Source organism: Pollachius pollachius, assembly GCF_949987615.1.
Source record: "Pollachius pollachius genome assembly, chromosome: 20".
Classification (NCBI taxonomy): domain Eukaryota; kingdom Metazoa; phylum Chordata; class Actinopteri; order Gadiformes; family Gadidae; genus Pollachius; species Pollachius pollachius.
The window spans coordinates 7,131,912-7,151,755 of NC_136953.1; the positions used below are offsets into that span (position 1 = coordinate 7,131,912).

General features: G+C 46.5%; 1 protein-coding gene across 3 annotated transcripts in view; it reads left to right on the top strand.

Moving 5' to 3' along the window:
* LOC307091368 (diacylglycerol kinase delta) overlaps positions 1-19,844 on the top strand; it is a 56,019-nt gene that overhangs the window by 23,788 nt on the left and 12,387 nt on the right. Inside the window, exons 1-19 of one of the 3 annotated variants that reach the window (XM_079758322.1) lie at positions 1,010-1,693; positions 6,205-6,315; positions 7,013-7,093; positions 7,612-7,716; positions 8,150-8,282; positions 10,275-10,381; positions 11,114-11,239; positions 11,971-12,073; positions 12,818-12,977; positions 13,280-13,388; positions 14,368-14,507; positions 14,945-15,026; positions 15,362-15,453; positions 16,496-16,595; positions 16,928-16,993; positions 17,363-17,564; positions 18,508-18,603; positions 19,421-19,508; positions 19,735-19,842. In XM_079758322.1, the coding sequence (XP_079614448.1) occupies positions 1,529-1,693; positions 6,205-6,315; positions 7,013-7,093; positions 7,612-7,716; positions 8,150-8,282; positions 10,275-10,381; positions 11,114-11,239; positions 11,971-12,073; positions 12,818-12,977; positions 13,280-13,388; positions 14,368-14,507; positions 14,945-15,026; positions 15,362-15,453; positions 16,496-16,595; positions 16,928-16,993; positions 17,363-17,564; positions 18,508-18,603; positions 19,421-19,508; positions 19,735-19,842 (2,174 nt within the window). In that variant the 5' untranslated portion in view covers positions 1,010-1,528. Of the gene's footprint in view, positions 1-1,009; positions 1,694-2,301; positions 2,323-6,204; positions 6,316-7,012; positions 7,094-7,611; positions 7,717-8,149; positions 8,283-10,274; positions 10,382-11,113; positions 11,240-11,970; positions 12,074-12,817; positions 12,978-13,279; positions 13,389-14,367; positions 14,508-14,944; positions 15,027-15,361; positions 15,454-16,495; positions 16,596-16,927; positions 16,994-17,362; positions 17,565-18,507; positions 18,604-19,420; positions 19,509-19,734; positions 19,843-19,844 lie in introns of those variants that run through there. The other 2 variants (XM_079758323.1, XM_079758321.1) reach the window with 2 other exon arrangements.

Below are 19,844 nucleotides of genomic sequence, written 5' to 3' on the forward strand. Positions count from 1 at the left end.
AGATCCCCGATTCTGGTGTGCAGTGGTTGGGTCCCACGAACACACTGAGACGGTATTTGGGGTCCCGAGATATTAAAATGGAAGAACCCCTGCCTGTCGTTGGGCATGGTTGCAACTTCAGAGCCAAGATGGACTCTACTAACACCTAGCCGAGGGGCTAACACCTAGCCTAGCATCAACTGTATGCTTCTGCAGATGATGTGTTTCTCTCTCTCTCTCTCTCTTCCTCTCTCTCTCTCTCTCTCTAGCTCTCTCTGTCTCTGATGTCTCTCTCTCTCCCTCTGTCTGTCTCTCGTTGTCTGCCATCTAGTGGTCAGGGTGGGTAGGTGCATTGTGTCACCATCTTTGCTGAGGCAGTCTCCAACATTTGCTGATAGGGCGCTTGAGTAAAGGCTTCCTAGGGACAGAAACAACTCACACACTTAGGAAGGGGGGGGCTTTGTTTGTGTTCCTGAAAGGAGAGAGAGAGAGAGAGACAGAGAGAGAGAGACACAGAGAGAGAGTGAGAGAGCGGCTACACCGTGTAGGCTGAGTGAGACAGAGAGTGACAGAGTCTATATGGAATTGCACATGCATGCTTGTAAAGACAGAAGAGGAGTGTACACACACACACACACACACACACACACACACACTAACTCTCATGTTCTGTCAGCATGAATGAGCTGTCCTGTGTGTGTGTGTGTGTTTAGCCTGTCAAACTAGTTTTTCTAATTATAGCCTCCAGGAAAAGAATACTAACACACACACACACACACACACACACACACACACACACACACACACACACACACACAAACACTCAATTCAGGTGTGTCATTGGAGAGAGAGGTATAACTCTGGCTTATCGTGTGTGTGGGTGTGTGTGTGTGTGTGTGCACGTGGCAGACTAAAGGCGTGCCTTATCACAACACCTGAGTAAGGGGGCGTGGCTAAGGGATAAGAGGACGGCAGGAAGCAGGAAGAGAAGTTGCATAGTTTGAACAACTCCCAGTTGGAGAGAGAGAAACACAGAGAGAGAGAGAGAGAGAGAGGAAGGATCTACTGGATTTGAACACATGCCGCTGCGAACCGCCACTCAAATGGACTTAAGTTTGTGTAGAAGAAGAAGTACAACAACAACAATAACAACAACAAAGGACAGCTTGAAATACCTGTGGAACAAGCCACCAACGTGCTGCACTGGACCTACCGGAGAAGCTCCCAGGAAGGACGTAGACACCACCACCTCCTCCCTCTATGCTCTATGACCCCCAGTCTACCACCCTTCCAATTCCTCCAGGGACTCTATCAGCAGCTCCACCGATAGCTCTAAAGCCAACAAAAGAGCCACCGCCAGCGCTAACCCCAAAGCTACCACCGCTACAACCACGTCCTCCGGCAGCTCCACCTGCACCTGCAGCACCCTGCACCCAAACCCTCTCCAACCCGGGCCCCCCCCCCCCCTCTCTCTCTCCCCTTGGGACCCTGCCCTCCAACCCTCCCGCGGCGGAGCCTCCTGCCCCCCGTGAGGTCATCAGCGCACGCCATGCCGGCCGGGCTGTGTGTGCCGGGCGCATGCTGCCTGCTGCCCCAGGTGTTCCGCTGTGGGGGAGGAGGGAGCCTGGAAGGGGACGCCGGGGGGCTGAGTCGCAACGACCACCTGGAGAACACCTCCTCCAGCTCCCGCTCCAGCAGGAGTGGAGAGAGGGAGGTGGGTGTGTTTTTGTGTTCGCTTGGGGGGGGGGGGGGCGGGCGTGTGTGTGGTTGTGTGTGTGTGTGTGTGTGTGTACAGGAATGTATCAAGATTGTTTTATGTGTATGCTTCCTCGACGTGTGTGTGTGTGTGTGTGTGTGCAGGAATGTATCAAGATTGTTTTATGTGTGTGCTTCCTTGACGTGTGTGTGTGTGTGTGTGTGTGTGTGTGTACAGGAATGTATCAAGATTGTTTTATGTGTGTGCTTCCTCGATGTGTGTGTGTGTGTGTGTGTGTGTGTGTGTGTGTGTTCAAGGGGCCTGTGGGGGTTGTGAGTGTGTGTTTGTGTGTAGGATTTATGAGCCTATGCATTTTGGAGTACGTGTCACCGTGTGTGAGTGTGTGTGTGTGTTAGGCGTTGTCTAGGTATAGGTGCGATATTTGAGGATGCTTAACGATAATCCTTCTTCCGTTTGCAGTCAGACTCAGGGGAGTTGCCCCTATGTGCCTGTCTAAGTAAAGGGGAGGCAAGGGGGGAGGACATCACAGGGGAGGGGAGAGGAGGGAAGGTGAAGAGGAGGGGAGAGGTGATGTGAGGAGACGAGAGGAGATGGAATGACGGACACTGGAGCGGAGCTGAGAGGAGGTGAGGAGATGAGGGAAAAAAGGCGGAGATGAGTTGAGGAGAGTGAAGGAGGAGGAATGAGGAGGAGGAAGGGATAGGAGAAGAGGTTAGGCGAGGAGGAGAGGTAGGGATTAGGAGAGAGGGCAGAGTGAGGATGAAACAGTGGCGCCTCCTTTTGGTTCCTTGTGTGCAAATGAGCCAGACATGTCTACTTACATCGACCAATGATCTTTGCGTAAGAAAACCAGCCCTTTGGCGTTGATGCAAAAACCTGATGGGGAACTTTTTATACTGCCAATCTCCCCAGCCGGCTCCCAATTGGCCGGTGTCCCGGTGCAGCGGCCAATTACATTCCGCCTGTCACATGGTTTCCTTCGGGTCAGGGTTCACCGTCGCACACAACCTTGAACTCTCCTCCTGGGGTTTACTGTCTTCACCTTGACGTGCATATAACATTATATACACACACCCATCTGTTATTGCTGATATGTAAACCATTGCTGGAGTGAACGTAGAAAGGTAGAGGTAGAAAGAAGGATAGACCGGACATGTGATACAGACAAAACTGGGACCAAATGAGCTTTTCTATCATCTACCTGCCACTGTATTTCAAGTGTGACTGGATACCATCCAGTAGCTAAAGGAAATAACCAGCCCTACTTTCCACACCTTTACCAGTAAATAGATCAGGCACCTAACGCTCACTTAGGTTATGACAGATGGCTAAAATGTTACAAATGGCTATCACTACACTACGGCTAGCTAACATGCTATAGATGACTTACATGCTGTAGTTATACATGCTATGCTAGGCTCTAACATGCTTAAGAGCTGTGAACCCGTGCTGCAGCCCATGAATGCTCTTTAGACTTTGTGCTTGTATTGACTTTCCTCATCTTGTGTACCTTTTGCTATGACTTGTAACAATTGACCAAAGGGTCTGAATGCTCAAAGGTTGATGGCACGTGGAAGGGTTCGCGTGATAACATGAATGCTATAGGTTATATGACCCTCTGAGTAGACAGTATCTTGCGACACTGCTCAGACAGGCTACTGATGGCTGTGTCGGGTCTGCACCTCCAGTTTAATGAAATCTACCACACTGCTTTGCTATAACAAGACGTTTCAAGTGTTTCAGGTGGACAAGATCATTTCCAGGCCAGTGCTTAGTGTTAGCGGCCTGCTAGGCCGTTTGGAAATGATTGATGTTTATTCAGCTGAAGCTCGGGGCTATGTAAAGTGGCGTCATAGACATCTAGCTAAGGCGTTGTTCGGTGTTAACATATTTGGTGCTTTGAACAGAACGAAAGCAGGCCTGAATATACGAATATACAAACTCACTTTGGCTGGGGTCCTTTGTGGCAGTTACTGACCGGCGTTAATCTTAAAGATGAAATCATTCGAGGGTCCCGGTGTGACCACCAGGTGTGATGGTTGCAACAGTCCGCCATAGGCTGGTCTATCCATCCGCTTGTAATGTCACACTTGTGATACCACAAGTGGATATATTTTGAAAAGGAAACTAATGGCCAGTCACACTTGGTGGTCAAATATGCAGCCTTTAAGAGAAATGAATGTGCGCGATAACATTGAGCTAGCGCAACTATCGGTTTCCTTCTTCTCGTTAACTGCCGGCCCACCTGCAGGATGTAGCTTCAGTAGAGCGGGTATTTGGAATGGAAACGAAGCGATGCTTCCGTTAACCCGTGAAGCCAATTCATTCGTATCTGGTCGCTGATCGTGTGGCCACCTTGTTGGAGTCACCGAGGAAGAGTCGACCGCAACACCTGATATCTGTTCGTATGAAAACGGATATTCACATAGGCAGGAGCACTGTGGGTGCACGCACGCACGCACACACACACACACACACACACACACACACACACACACACACACACACACACACACACACACTCTTGGATGTGAATGTGTGGACCAGGGAGACTAAAAGGGTCCTGCTGCACAGACAGGGAGGAATGTTGCTAGGTGATATATGCGTAGGTTCTGCAACATCAGTGACATTTGATAAATGTACGGTGTGTGTGTGTGTGTGTGTGCGTGTTTGTTTGCTTGTGTAGGTATTCAAATGTTTATTTGCATGTACTGGTATATAAAAGTAAGCAAAGGGGTGTCTATGTATGTTTGTGTGTATTTGTTTGCGTGCGTATGTATTTGTGTGTAACCAAATGAGCATGAAGGCAGGCATACTCTGTGTGTGTTTCTGCATGCGCGTGCGTGCGTGTGCATGTGTCTTATATCAACCAGGGGCCCTTGGCTGGCCCCTGGCGAGGGAAATTATAATTTTCCTATATTTAACTAATTACCCAGAGTGCATTTCTGTCCTCTCAAGGAAGACAGTCAGATAAATTGGGAGCATGTACTCTCGTTGCGCACCACGGGCCTAGGCTCTGACCTACACACCAGTATTTATAGCAGTTATTTAGAGCAGAGGCGTCCTATTGGTCCAAGACAAAATCATATGTTGACTGTGATTCGTTCAACAGTCAACCATCAGGCACAGAAACACTATTGTTATTTTGTACTTTAATCAACAGTTGATTATAGCACTTGATTAAATGATGTTTGTCAGTTGATACAACTTGTCATTCCATACGTTGGTGGAACCAAGTCTTCTGATTGGTCATGGCGGAAATTGCCTGGTCTATTGGGGGAATGAAAATATGATCGGTTGAGCTTGACATGACCCAGAGCAATGAGGAATATTGTCAAGAAGCTTTAAACTGCAATGTGATGTTGAGACAGAAGAAAATCCTTTCATTTTTCAAGATTTCCTCTGAACATCATTTAAATTAAAATGTGTGTGTTAACCTAACCCTGAACAGCTCTGTATTTTTCTTCTTTAGCGCTTCTGCATTTATTTTTTTACCTTGTATTCTTGGTCCGTGCCACTCACTATTTCTGCAGTAATTGAGAAGATTAAATTTTTAATGTGTCTGTTAATCTCAACGCTGTATAACTTGGTATCTTTCCACTGTTATGGTTCTGCACATTTTTCAAATGATCTCTTCATTGTCTCCTTGCCCTCAACTCTTATCCCACCAACTAGACCCTAACTGAGACAAAATGCCGGACACATACACCCAACACATGCTTGATTAGAGGATGAGATAAAACTGTACTTTCCTTCCTTCTTTCTGCTTTAGCCTGTGATACCATGACAACAGCATAAGCAGCATTGATATAGCTTGTCATAAAACGCACAGCACATCATAAATCATAGTGTGTGTGTGTGTGTGTGTGTGTGTGTGTGTGTGTGTGTGTGTGTGTGGTGAATATGATTGTGTTCAGAAAATTTCCCTTCGAGGCAATTTTTTCCCAGCAGATAAACGCTTGAGGCTTTGATTCAAATACACAACAACACACTTCCCAGCATCCACACAAACACTCACACACACCAGCATATTCAGAGAGTTCATGAACATTGTGGTTATTTAGCGGTAAATTGGAGCATTGAAGTTAATCTAAGCTCTATATCTGAAAGACTTTTCTGACTGGTGATTGCCTGCTTTAAGCTTCTTTAAATTATCTCTAGATTCCTCCTTAATTGAATGACAAAAAAATGCAACAACCATTGTGTGTGTCGCTATAGAAATTCACAGGGAATGAACGTATGGTGGTATTTAAGCGAAGCATTGCTCTGGGAAACAACATTCTCTAATCTCTGTATGTGATCTGGAATAAAAGCCATCGGAGGAAATCGATGGCTGAGATTAAGATGGTTATGGAGTGTTTCCTGTTTCCCTCTCTCTATTTGCCCATTTAATTCATAAGGCTGTATTGGCATGGGAAGCATTGTTTCATTAGATAGATAAGATAAGATGCACAAATCATTACTGATGTTAAAAAATGTCTATGTCTCTCTCTCATCTCGCCTTATAGAAAAGCGTAAAGGAGGGAATCCTGCTGAAACAGACCAGTTCCTTCCAGAGGTGGAAGAGAAGATACTTCAAGCTGCGGGGAAGGACTCTTTACTATGCCAAAGACTCCAAGGTAGCGATATACAAAGAAATGTACTCTGAACACAATAAACCATTCAGTAAGATCGACTTGAAACGCTACAAAACATACTCTTAATACAAAGCAGCATATTGTTAATACAATACAAAAGAACTGCACACTACATACTCTGCATACCACAAGATATACTTGAAATAGATGGGCTACAACCATACACACTCTAAATTAAGTACAGAAAACATGCCCCGACTGGGAATTCTTGGAGGTGGAAACAGTATTAAAAATGTACTCGGTTGTGTACACATGATTCGACACGTGAAAGTCTTTCCACTAAGAGAAGTGAGTTGAAGGACTTGACAAAGTTTTATTAGAGTGACTGTTTTGGGTCAAGGAGCTTCGCCCTCCTGCTGCTTACTGTTCTAGAGGACCAGCTCTGGGCTGGTATTTGCGCAGCCCACAAGCAAATGTTGAGGAATCCACTTCAACTCAGTTTTTTCTATGGAAGAGTTTGCAGGGAAGCTTGACCACTGACATCATATTTTGTAGACCCCAATGTTTACAGAACACGAATGAAGCAGTACTCTCCTATGTCAGACAAAGAGACGGTTTCCCTTTCATGAACCTCAATCAGATAATTGAAACCGTTGTAGTGAGATAAGTAATACCTGTAAATCAGGTAGGTTAACATAATGAGTTTATTATCCTCGTTGTTTCCGTGTCCTCTGCCCAGTCGCTGATCTTCGACGAGGTGGATCTGTCGGATGCTAGCGTGGCGGAGACCAGCACCAAGAACATCAACAACAGCTTTACGGTAACCAGGGCGACCACCCTACCCGCTGCTTCCCGGCCATGTTGTTATCGGCCTTTGTCTTGACCGTGGACTCTTGTAGAATGTTATGTTAGTCTTGTTGCTGCATTTGAAAAGTAATGGGGGTTTGTGTTCATGAAACCTTTCTGGCAATATGGATTGCAGGGAGAAATGCCTCAGCATTAGCATAAAATACGCATCCCAGCTCTCAGTTTTTGAATTTGTGAGTGTGTTGGCTTGACCCAAACTTCCACTGTGATTTGTATGTTTTTAAGGTAAGGACCTGAAAGAACTATGTGATCACTTTGGCATTGTTTTTTGTTTGTGTATGCGTGTTTGTTGACATGTGTGGGTGGGTGTGATCGACAAATAGAGAGAGCATTGTTGGCGAACTGCCAGATGTTCTTATGCATTATTTATAGCTTTGCTTTGCAAACTACTTGTTCTTTCCATTTCTGCTCCCTATCTCTCATCCTCTCTATTCCTCTCTCTGTCTCTGTCTGTCTATCACTTTCTCCCAGGTGATCACTCCTTTCCGGAAGCTTCTTCTGTGTGCAGAGAGTCGGAAAGAGATGGAGGACTGGATCACCGCCCTCCGCTCCGTCCAGAAGTGGGAGACGTACGAGGTACGACGCCTCTCCTCCTCCTCCTCCTCCTCCTCTCTCTCTTTCCTTATCCTCCATAACTCACTAACCAACTAAACCTTACGTTATTTTATATAGACCTTAAGGGAGTGAAGTGTAACTCGTCCAAAGTTTTCTTGGTTTAACGTATGTTCTGCGACGTGTTGGGTGAAAGTGATGATGGAAGACGTCGCTATGACAACTGGGTCAGAGCAATGTGAAGTTATGGAACTTGGTTATACTTCCCTCTCACTCTTTCTCTCTTCCTCTCTCTGTCTCTGTCTCGCTCTCGCTCGCTGTCTCTGTCTCTGTCTCTGTCTCTGTCACTTTGTCTGTCTCTGTCTCTGTCTCTGTCTCTGTCTCGCTCGCTCTCACTCTATCTCTATGTCTATGTCTATGTCTATGTCTCTCTCTCTCTCTCTCCCTCTCTCTCCAGGCCAGTCAGTTCAACATGGAGCATTTCTCCGGGATGCACAACTGGTACGCATGCTCGCACGCCCGCCCCACCTTCTGCAACGTGTGCAGAGAGGCTCTGCCGGGGGTCACCTCACACGGCCTCTCCTGCGAAGGTACGACCCATACCGTGCACAGCACAGGCACATACTGATGCACACAGGAACAGACATGGAGACACATGCGTGGAGGTCCGAGACAGGAAGTTCAGAGACCTCTAGCAGACACACACACACATCCGTTAATAGACAAGCACACACACACATGCACATAAACAGACTAACACACATATACAGTGGGGCAAAAAAGTATTTAGTCAGCCACCAATTGTGCAAGTTCTCCCACTTAAACAGATGAGAGAGGCCTGTAATTTTCATCATAGGTAAACCTCAGCTATGAGAGACAAAATGAAAAAAAAAAATCTAGAAAATCACATTGTCTGATTTTTAAAGAATTTATTTGCAAATTATGGTGGAAAATAAGTATTTGGTCAATAACAAAAGGTCATCTCAATACTTTGTTACATGCCCTTTGTTGGCAATGACAGAGGTCAAACGTTTTCAGTAAGTCTTTACAAGGTTTTCACACACTGCTGCTGGTATTTTGGCCCATTCCTCCATGCAGATCTCCTCTAGAGCAGTGATGTTTTTGGGCCACACGGATTTTCAACTCCCTCCAAAGATTTTCTATGGGGTTGAGATCTGGAGACTGGCTAGGCCACTCCAGGACCTTGAAATGCTTCTTACGAAGCCACTCCTTCGTTGCCCGGGCGGTGTGTTTGTGGTCATTGTCATGCTGAAAGACCCAGCCACGTTTCATCTTCAGTGCCCTTGCTGATGGAAGGAGGTTTTCACTCAAAATCTCACGATACATGGCCCCATTCATTCTTTCCGTCATACGGATCAGACGTCCTGGTCCCTTGGCAGAAAAACAGCCCCAAAGCATGATGTTTCCACCCCCATGCTTCACTGTAGGTATGGTGTTCATTGGATGCAACTCAGCATTCTTTCTCCTCCAAACACGACAGGTTGAGTTTTTACCAAAAAGTTCTATTTTGGTTTCATCTGACCATATGACATTCTCCCAATCCTGTTCTGGACCATCCAAATGCTCTCTAGTAAACTTCAAACGGGCCCGGACATGCACTGGCTTTAGCAGGGGGACATGTCTGGCTCTGCAGGATTTGAGTCCCTGGCGGCGTAGTGTGTTAGTGATGGTAGCCTTTGTTACTTTGGTCCCAGCTCTCTGGAGGTCATTCACTAGGTCCCCCCGTGTGGTTCTGGGATTTTTTTTCACCGTTCTTGTGATCATTTTGACCCCACAGGGTGAGATCTTGCGTGGAAAACCCAGATCGAGGGAGATTATCAGTGGTCTTGTATGTATTCCATTTCCTAATAATTGCTCCCACAGTTGATTTCTTCACACCAAGCTGCTTACCTATTGCAGATTCAGACTTCCCAGCCTGGTGCAGGTCTACAATTGTGTTTCTGGTGTCCTTTGACAGCTCTTTGGTCTTGGTCATAGTGGAGTTTGGAGTGTGACTGTTTGAGGTTGTCAGGTGTCTTTTATACTGATAAGGAGTTCAAACAGGTGCCATTAATACAGGTAACAAGTGGAGGACAGAGGAGCCTCTTAAAGAAGAAGTTACAGGTCTGTGACAGCCAGAAATCTTGCTGGTTTGTAGTTGACCAAATACTTATTTTCCACCATAATTTGCAAATAAATTCTTAAAAAATCAGACAATGTGATTTTCTGGATTTTTTTTTTCATTTTGTCTCTCATAGCTGAGGTTTACCTATGATGAAAATTACAGGCCTCTCTCGTCTTTTTAAGTGGGAGAACTTGCACAATTGGTGGCTGACTAAATAATTTTTTGCCCCACTGTAAATGAACACGCACAAACATTCCCTCACTCACTCACTCTCACACACACACACGTGTATAGATATTGACACAAAGACATACATGGATATAGATATACCCACACACATTCAGATATGCACGAAACACAAATCAAGTTAGCTTTATTTATTCTCGTTGCGTGTGTGTGTGTGTGTGTGTGTGTGTGTGTGTGTGTGTGTGTGTGACGTTGTTCTCCTGTCCCCCAGTGTGTAAGTTCAAGGCCCACAAGCGCTGTGCGGTGCGTTCCACCAGCAACTGCAAATGGACCACGCTGGCCTCCATAGGGAATGACATCATCGAGGACGAGGAGGGGGTGAGTGACACCACCCCTCAACTTCCTGTCTTGCAGGATCATTTGTGCTTTTATCTATTGAATTATTTATTTTATGTTTACTGCCTGGCAGCTCCTATCTCTCGCTGAATAATTCATTGCGTGTCGCTCTTACCCTGATATTAGCTTATAGCTCATAGATTTGCTATTAGCCTATAGCTCTTAGATGAACTATTGGCCTATAGCTCTTAGATGAACTATTGGCCTATAGCTGTTAGATGAACTATTGGCCTATAGCTCTTAGATGAACTATTGGCCTATAGCTCTTAGATTAACTATTGGCCTATAGCTCTTAGATTAACTATTGGCCTATAGCTCTTAGATGAACTATTGGCCTATAGCTCTTAGATGAACTATTGGCCTATAGCTCTTAGATGAACTATTGGCCTATAGCTGTTAGATGAACTATTGGCCTATAGCTCTTAGATGAACTATTGGCCTATAGCTCATAGATTTGCTATTAGCCTATAGCTCTTAGATGCACTATTGGCCTATAGCTCATAGATTTGCTATTAGCCTGAAGCTCATAGATTAGCAGATATTAGCCTAAGCTTATATCCTCACTTAAGCATAACTCATTAGCCTAGCTTTGAGTTGAGCTCTTTCAAGCTGTAAAGTACAACATTGCATTATTGAACAAAAGGGTCTCTTGGTCCGAAAAGGGATTAGCAACAAAAGTATATTGACGTGACCTTGTTTCTGACCCCCCCCCAGGTGCCCATGCCCCACCAGTGGCTGGAGGGTAACCTCCCGGTCAGCGCCCGCTGTGTGGTGTGTGACCGCAACTGTGGCAGCGTGCGCCGCCTGCAGGACTGGAGGTGTCTCTGGTGCAAGACCATCGTGAGTTACAAAGACATGTGTATATGGATGGATGGATGGATGGATGGATGGATGGATGGATGGGTGGATGGATGGATGGATGGATGGATGGATGGATGGATGGATGGATGGATGGGTGGATGGATGGATGGATGGATGGATGGATGGATGGATGGATGGATGGATGGATGGATGGATGGAGAGACAGACAGACAGACAGACAGACAGACAGACAGACAGACAGACAGACAGACAGACAGACAGACAGACAGACAGACAGACAGACAGACAGACAGACAGACAGACAGACAGACAGACAGACAGACAGACAGACAGACAGACAGACAGATAGATAGATGGTGTATATATGTACAGTATGTACACACAGAGGTGTCTCTGGTTCAAGACCATCATGAGTTGGTATACATACATATGCTATTTTATAACATATATATTTACATGCATAAAGTTTATACACACAGAGGACTGGAGGGTTCCCTGGTGGAAGTCACATGGTATATACATATTTAGACACATACAGTTAGACAGTCCACACACGCACTCACAGACATCAGAGTCTGGTTGGCAACCACACACACCAAAGTCTGGTTACCATGGTATTTAATCTTCTGGGATGGCGAAACGGATCTCTGCATACTGAAACCCAATGTCCTTCAAATGACCTCTGCAAATACCAAGCTGATGTGTGTGTGTGTGTGCGCATGTGTGTGTGTGTGTGTGTGTGTGTATAGGTACATAACAGTTGTAAGGACCAGATGGGGAAGGTGTGTCCTCTGGGTCAGTGTCGTGTCTCCATCATCCCCCCAACGACCCTCAACAGCATCGACTCAGACGGTAACACACACACGCACGCACGCACGCATGCACACACATACATACACACATACTCACACACACACACACACACACACACAAATATCATCATACACAAACAAATAGCATCATACACACACACAAACAAAAACAATATCATACACACACAAACACACACAAATATCATCATACACACACAAATATCATCTTACACACACACACACACAAATATCATCATACACACACGAATATCATCATACATACACACACACAATCAAATATCATCGTACACACAAACACACAAAAATAATATTACACACAAATTGAATCACACACAAACACTAACACACATACACACACACGAACGCACACACACACACACAAATTGATTCCTAACCACGTACATACACACAAAAATAGATGAATACACACATGGACACACAATACATTATATTCAAACAGACCAACATGTCAAATATGTCCTTCTGTGCTCCCAATATACCAGCTAATTACCAAATGACTTAAATTCACCTCTATTTTACAAGGTTAATTGGCGGCCATCTTGGTTCTCAACGCGTGGTGGAACTGAATGCGTAATGACAAGATGGCCGCTAGGTGCAGAAGGCCCGTTTCATTGAGATTCAGAATCAGAAACACTCTGAACACATCTTATTTTACTTGTACGCCAGAGTAAAACTCTTAGGCGTGGCTCCTCAGCAGCCTGACCGCAGCAACCTCTCCTCACCCCCGTGCCTTTCCCACCAGGCTTCTGGAAGGCCACCTCGGCCTGGTGCTCCAGCCCGCTGCTGGTCCTGGTCAACTCTAAGAGCGGAGACAACCAGGGGGTCAAGTTCCTCCGCAAGTTCAAACAGCTGCTGAACCCCGCCCAGGTGTTTGACCTCATGAACGGAGGGCCACAGCTGGGGTACGCAGGAACCCTCTCCCACCCCATCCTGAAGGACCTTCTCAGCTATACAAGCTGAACATTATCAATGTAGCTCATAGTAGCAGTAATACATCACAATAGTTATAATATTTCCTTCCATCCCTTGGAATTTAAACTAATAACAATTCAAATGTTTTCAAATTTCAAAATCAATGAAATTTATATTAGGAGTTACTTGCGCAGTATTGCCAGGGCAAAACTGCGAAAAACTGAAAAATAACATTTTTGAAACAATTCAGAAACAAAACGCTTATTAGTGAGAACTGTGTGTCCCTCCCCAGGCTGCGTCTCTTCCAGAAGTTCGTCACGTTCCGCATCCTGGTGTGTGGGGGGGATGGCAGCGTGGGCTGGGTGCTCTCTGAGCTCGACAAGCTCAACCTCCACAAACAGGTGAGGGGGTGTGAGGGCAAGGGTCCACAGGAAACCCCAGATCAAGACAAGGGAGGAAAGGTGTGGGCAGGTGAAGTCAGGTGTGTGCAGGTAAGTATAACAGAGCAGGTATGCACACATAGGATAGGTGACTAAGAGGATCGAGAACATGTGTGACAAAGCAAGGTGTGGAAGGTTTGGACAGGTGTGGACGAATAAGGACAAGTGACACAGTTGACAACAGTTGACCAGAGACACATGACACAAGGCCCCTCACGGAGCTAGCAGCACGCCAGAGCTAGAGGGTACGAGACGCTTGACATGTTAACACATAATTCAATTAGACCGGCTAATTGCCTCGCTCGTTAGCGATCTTGTCTAGCCGTTACTTGGAATTGAATATATACGCCACGGACCATTAACGGCCTGATCCTCCCCGAGGAACGACGACCATGTTAAATCAGTGTGAACATTTACAATATGCCGCTAATGAACCTGGAAATGTCAACGTCCTGGGTGCAATTAAAAGCAGTCTGGTGTCGTTGAGTCACCACCGCAACGACTCAAATGTTTGCTGCCTTTGTTTTCACTTTCTCTTTATTTACACAATAAAAGTCCCCAGGGGAGACAGGACTTCTTGAGCATGGGAAGACAATGTACAACCAAGCTATTTAGAGGGGATTAATTAAATGTAACCCAGAACCGTTATCACACTGCTGCCAGTCATTTATGTTTGTCTCTGCGTCGGAGCCTGGTAGTGTCCATATTAATGACTTCATTAACTAACATTAAATCTCTCCTCTCTCTCTCTCTCTCCTCCCTCTCTCTCTCCTCTCTCCTCCCTCTCTCTCTCTCCTCTCTCTCTCTCCTCTCTCTCTCTCTTTCTCTCTGTCTCTCTCTCTCTCTCTCTCCCTCCCTCCTCTCTCCACTCTTCTCTCTCTCACTCTCTCTCTGTCTCTTTCTCTGTCTCTCTCTCTCTCTCTCTCTCTCTCTCTCTCAGTGCCAGTTGGGGGTCCTCCCCCTGGGTACGGGTAACGACCTGGCCCGGGTGCTGGGCTGGGGGGCTCTGTGTGACGACGACGCCCAACTGCTGCAGATCCTGGAGAAGCTGGAGAGAGCCACCACCAAGATGCTGGACCGGTAGGAGCAGGAGGGGGCGGGGCTTGGGCTGAGTGGGCGGGGCTATTGCATCAAAGGCGGGGCTAAGGACTCTAGGATTGTGGTCAGGAATACATAGGTAATTCTCAGCCAACAGTGGATTGGGAAATGTAGATGTGGATCTGAAGACATGAGTGTGTGGCTAGTCTCAACTTCAACTCGATTGTGCTCAGACAATCAATTATAACATATTGAAATCGGGGTACGCTATTAGAGGTGTGGTCTTGTATATAGGGGCGTGGTCAGTGTTACTGTGGTGGATAAACAGAGGTCTTGGGGTTAGAGTTGAGTTCCGAACTAGCCTTTTATGTAATGCAGCAAAGCCTGATGTGAGGCGACATGACATGTAAATCTCATGTCGCCTCTTCCTGCCTCTCTGTCCTTATATCTGTCCGTCTCCCTGTTTGTCTGTCTGTCAGGTGGAGCGTGTTAACCTACGAGGTTCCTGGTAAGACTTCCCCCGTGGTGAAGGATGAAGACAGCCCAGAGTTCCCTCTACAGGTATGCTACGTCCTGATACAGAATAGCAGTTTGTTTTCACACGCACAGGTCAGTTTGAGAATCTGAATTTCAAATTGGAAACCTTGCAATGTATCTCACTTGTCTTTATTGGATGTCAAAACACTGGAGGTTGAGACTCTTTTGTATTGATTAATAACATGCCTTGAATGTAGCATTTATATTAATTGTATTCTCTCTCTCTCTCTCTCTCTCTCTCTCTCTGTGTCTCTGTCTTTCTCTCTCTCTCTCTCTCTCTCTCTCTCTCTCTCTCTCTCTCTCTCTCTCCCTCTCTCTATCTATCTATCTATCTATCTATCTCTCTCCCTCTCTCACAGGTTCACATTACTCAGTATGCTGACTCGGTCGCATCCCACCTGACTAAGATCCTGGACTCGGACAAACACACTGATGTCATATCCTCTGCCAAGTAGGTCCGACCCAAAGTCAAACAAACTAATCCATCAGGAGAGCTAGCGTGCTCAAGCCCACATTGTCCTTCTCAGCCAACAGCTTAGGGAAATTTGCCTAAGCTGAAAAAAAAATTCAAAGCTTAAGCAAAAAACAAACATAACAATTTACGTGCAAACTATTTCTTCCCCTTCTTAAACTTCGATCACACAAATGTGTTTAGACGGCTATACACTGACAAATATGACTCAAATAGTAATGCAAACTAAAACAAAGCAGAGGCCTATGCTAAAGAAGTGCAAATGTGTAAGCGCATGTGTATGTGTGTGTGTGTGTGCATGCCTGCATGTGTGCATGCATGTGTGTGTGCGTGCGTGTGTGTGTGTGCGTGCGTGCGTGTGCGTGCGTGTGTGCGTGTGTGTGTGCATGTGTGTGTGTGCGTGCGTGCGTGTGTGTGCGTGCGTGTGTGCGTGTGTGCGTGTATGCGTGCGTGTGTGTGTGTGTGTGTGTGTGCGTGCGTGCGTGTGTGCGTGCGTGCGTGTGTGTGCGTGTGCCAGAGCAGGGAGGAGGTGCTGGTGTGTAGGTTTAGCTTGCGGGGGGGGACACGTTGTGTAACAGATTAACGATGCTGCACAGACCTGCACACCTGTCTCACTTTCTACCTCCCCTCCCACTTCCTCTCTGGTCCTCCATCTCTCGTCCTGCGATGTTTGTCCACTCCACTCCTCCTCCCTCTGTCCCCCACACCGCTCTAATCCTTTACCCCCCCCTTGTCCTCCCCTCCTTTTCTCCTTTTCGCTCTCTCCCTTTATTTCTTTAATCAACGTATTAACGATTTATTTTGGCGAGCTTGACATGCTTCCAAATGTATCTGTAAACAACCTACGCATCTTAACCCATATTGTTGAAATAAACATATTGAAATTAATAACCCACTCACACTCTCCCTCGCTCCTTCTTTATCGCTCTGTGTGTGTGTCTGTCTTTCTCTCTTTCTCTCTCTCTCCCTCTCCCTCTCTCTCTCTCTTCCCCCCCTGTCTGTCCCTATGTCTCTCGACCAGGTTTCTGTGTGGGACGGTGAATGAGTTTGTGGTGGAGGTGGGGAAGGCGTACGAGAGAGCCACGGAGAACAAAGCGGAGGCAGACGTCATGGCCAAGAAGGTGTGTGTGTGTGTCTTCATTTCTTGCATGTTATATAAAAAGCTTGTGTAACAGTATGCAGTGTAGGTGGATCATGAGAGAGAGAGAGAGAGAGAGAGAGAGAGAGAGAGAGAGAGAGAGAGAGAGAGAGAGAGAGAGAGAGAGAGAGAGAGAGAGAGAGAGAGAGAGAGAGAGAGAGAGAGAGAGAGAGAGAGAGAGAGAGAGATTACAGTAGTGGTCATAGTTCTGTGTCAGTCTGTCCCCCTAGCGTTCTACTGTCTAACCGTATTCCTGTAATAATTCTCTCTCTCTCCCTGTCCGTCGGTCCTTGTGTCTCTGGCTCTCTCCACCAGTGTGCTCTGCTGAATGAGAAGCTGGACTCTCTGGTGAAGGCTCTGAGCGAGGAGGCTGAAGCCCAGGTGAGCACAGCACACCACAAAGCCTTCTCATTGGCTAACTAGACGGTGGAGCCGTACACATAGGCTCCTCCCCTCCTTGGCCCCGCCCCTCATTGTCATTGTCGCATTAAAGAGCTTTGACTCATGTCCACATGGTTGTGATTTATAGCAGCAACTCTTTCTATCTCTCTTCCCCACCTGTCTCCGTTTGTTCTTGTCCCTCTCTCTCCATCCATCTCTCTCCCTCCATATCTATCTCACTCTCCTCCCTGCCCTTCCTATCTTCCACCTCTCTCTTTCCTCCTTCTCTCCATCTCCCTGTCCTCCTCCCCTTCCTCCTCTCCCTCCCTCCCTCCCTCCCTCCCTCCCTCCCTCCCCCTCTCTCTCCAGGTGGTGCCAGCGGGTGCGGTGCCCATCCTGGAGGGCGGTGGTGGAGGCAGCGGAGGGGGCGTGGGCGGAGGCAGCAGCCCCAGCGATGAGAGCGCCGACGGGTGTATGGAGGGGAAGACGTACCGGTCCAAAGAGCAGCTGATGCTGAGGGCCAACAGCCTGAAGAAGGCCCTGCGGCAGATCATCGAGCAGGCCGAGAAAGGTACGGGAGCCACGGCAACAACAAGGAGGAGAAGCTGGTCGCCCTGGCTACCGGAGGGATGCTTGTTAGATTCTTCTGGCTCTGGTGTTTTCAGATAACAATAATTAATAATTGATTGAATTTATATAGCGCTTTTCTGGACACTCAAAGACGCTTTACAGTGAAGGGGGGACCTCACTAACCACCGCCAGTGTGTAGCACCCACTTTGGTGATGCACGGCAGCCAATCTGCGCCAGAACGCTCATCATACACCAGCTTGAGGTGGAGAGTGAGGGAATTAATGAGTCAGCCAATTATACACGAGGATGATTAGGGGGCCAGATTGAATGAGCCTGGTTGGGCAGTTTTAGAATGGACACCGGGGAAACCCCTACTCTTTGCGATAAGTGCCCTGGGATCTTTTATGACCTCAGCGAGTCAGATACACAATACTGTATTAAGCCTGTGAGGATATTGTTTCAGTTCTTCTCATTTAAAGTACACTCATTTCAGTTTGAAATATGGATGGTACAACGAGGCATATATAAATTATAATATGATAAGATATAAAACGAAAGTGTTGAAGCGTCTTTGAGCAAGATGCATAACCTCCAACTGCTCCCAAGAAGCAGGTTGCCGTTCTTGCATAAGAGTGCTGCGTCGAGATAACGAGTGGTTTGGTTAGGTTTTGTCAGCACTGATAATTAAATGGCTCATGAGTCACTTCTTTGTAAATGTTGCAACAAAGGTTATATACAATAGAAGTGCTATAAAACACAAACACACACACACACACACACACACACATTAAACAGACACCGTCAACCACGTACCAAGCCTCTAGCAATATGTACACATATTCATTTGTGTGTGTTTGTACGCTTGTGCGTGGGTCTGTCTGTGTGTACGTGCGTGTGTCTGTGTGCGCGCATGTGTGTGTGTGTGTGTGTGTGTGCTTGCTAGTGGTGGATGAGCAGAACAAGCACACCAAGCTGCAGAAACAGTCTACCTCCATGAAGAGAGAGAACAGTGAACAGGACATGAAGGACTCTGAGCTGCGTGAGTCTACCCCTGCCCGTCCTCCCTATCCCAGGTCCTCCTATTCTCGGCCCTCTGAAGAATATAATTAGCAATTGGGGCTAATTTAAAATGACTGATAAAGTTATGCCCTCAATAGACAAGCTTTAGCTCCTAGACTGGCTTTAGCTTTAGCTTGCTAGCCTAGCCTTTAGAATCCCTTCTTACGTTAGTCCTCTTTGGGACTTATCTAGTGCTTAAGTGAGTCTTTATGAGTTTAAGTGAGTCCTTATAAGACTAGCGGAAGCAAGTGATGCCTAGCATTTTCTAAACCACTGCTTAGGTTGGCGTTGCCTCTTTGCATTGTGTGGTCGACGTTGGAACTAAACAGCCTGAATCAAACACGTCTTATTGATTTAACTGTACCAGCGCCCCTGGTGGCCTGCGTGTGTATATACGTCCAGGCCTGAGTGAATACCGCATGCTCATTGTGGTAATTTTCCACGCCTGTTTTGTGGCCTACTTCCAGAAGACGTAGTGTGCAGAGGAGAGCCATGTTGGGTGCAGAATATGACTCACTGGGTTTTGGATTCAGGAATTTATAGAACACTTTTTAGATTTAGTGTTACATAAGTAGCCAAGAGTGTGAAGCGGCTGCAAAACTACAGAAGATCATACTTTATGTTACGTTTGAAGTTATACATACATAATATACACGCGTATTGTTATAATTTGCAAAGGTGTCCTGTTTTGCATTTTGTTGAGAAAGTTCTCGGTGCACAGATTTGAATAAAGTTCCATTTGAAATGAGATGATGACATGATGGATGACCTCATTGACCCTTTCCTCCTGTGTGCAGGTCAGGGCGGCCTGAGCCCCTCCTCCACCATCCTTCTGGAGAAGCCCGAAAGTCTCAACACAGTCAGCTTCTTCAACGACGACGCTGTGTAAGTCTGGGTCCGAGCCCTACAAAATAAAAGTACTCTTATTGCTAGCCGAATGACGATTTCAAAGTAAAAGTTTTCTGAATTGAGGGGATTGTGAGATTTGAAGGGAAAGCCTGTGTGAAAGTGGCTTCGTTGGTGGGGATGGTTGGATTTCAGTGCCAAGGGTTCTCTGATTTGTGTTAGGGGTCCCATTTCATTGTGTGCGTGTGTTTGTGTGGGTCTGCAGCCAGTGTTCAGAGAAGTGTGTGATGAACAACTATTTTGGGATCGGGCTGGATGCTAAGATCTCCCTGGAGTTCAACAACAAGAGGGACGAACACCCCAAGAAATGCAGGC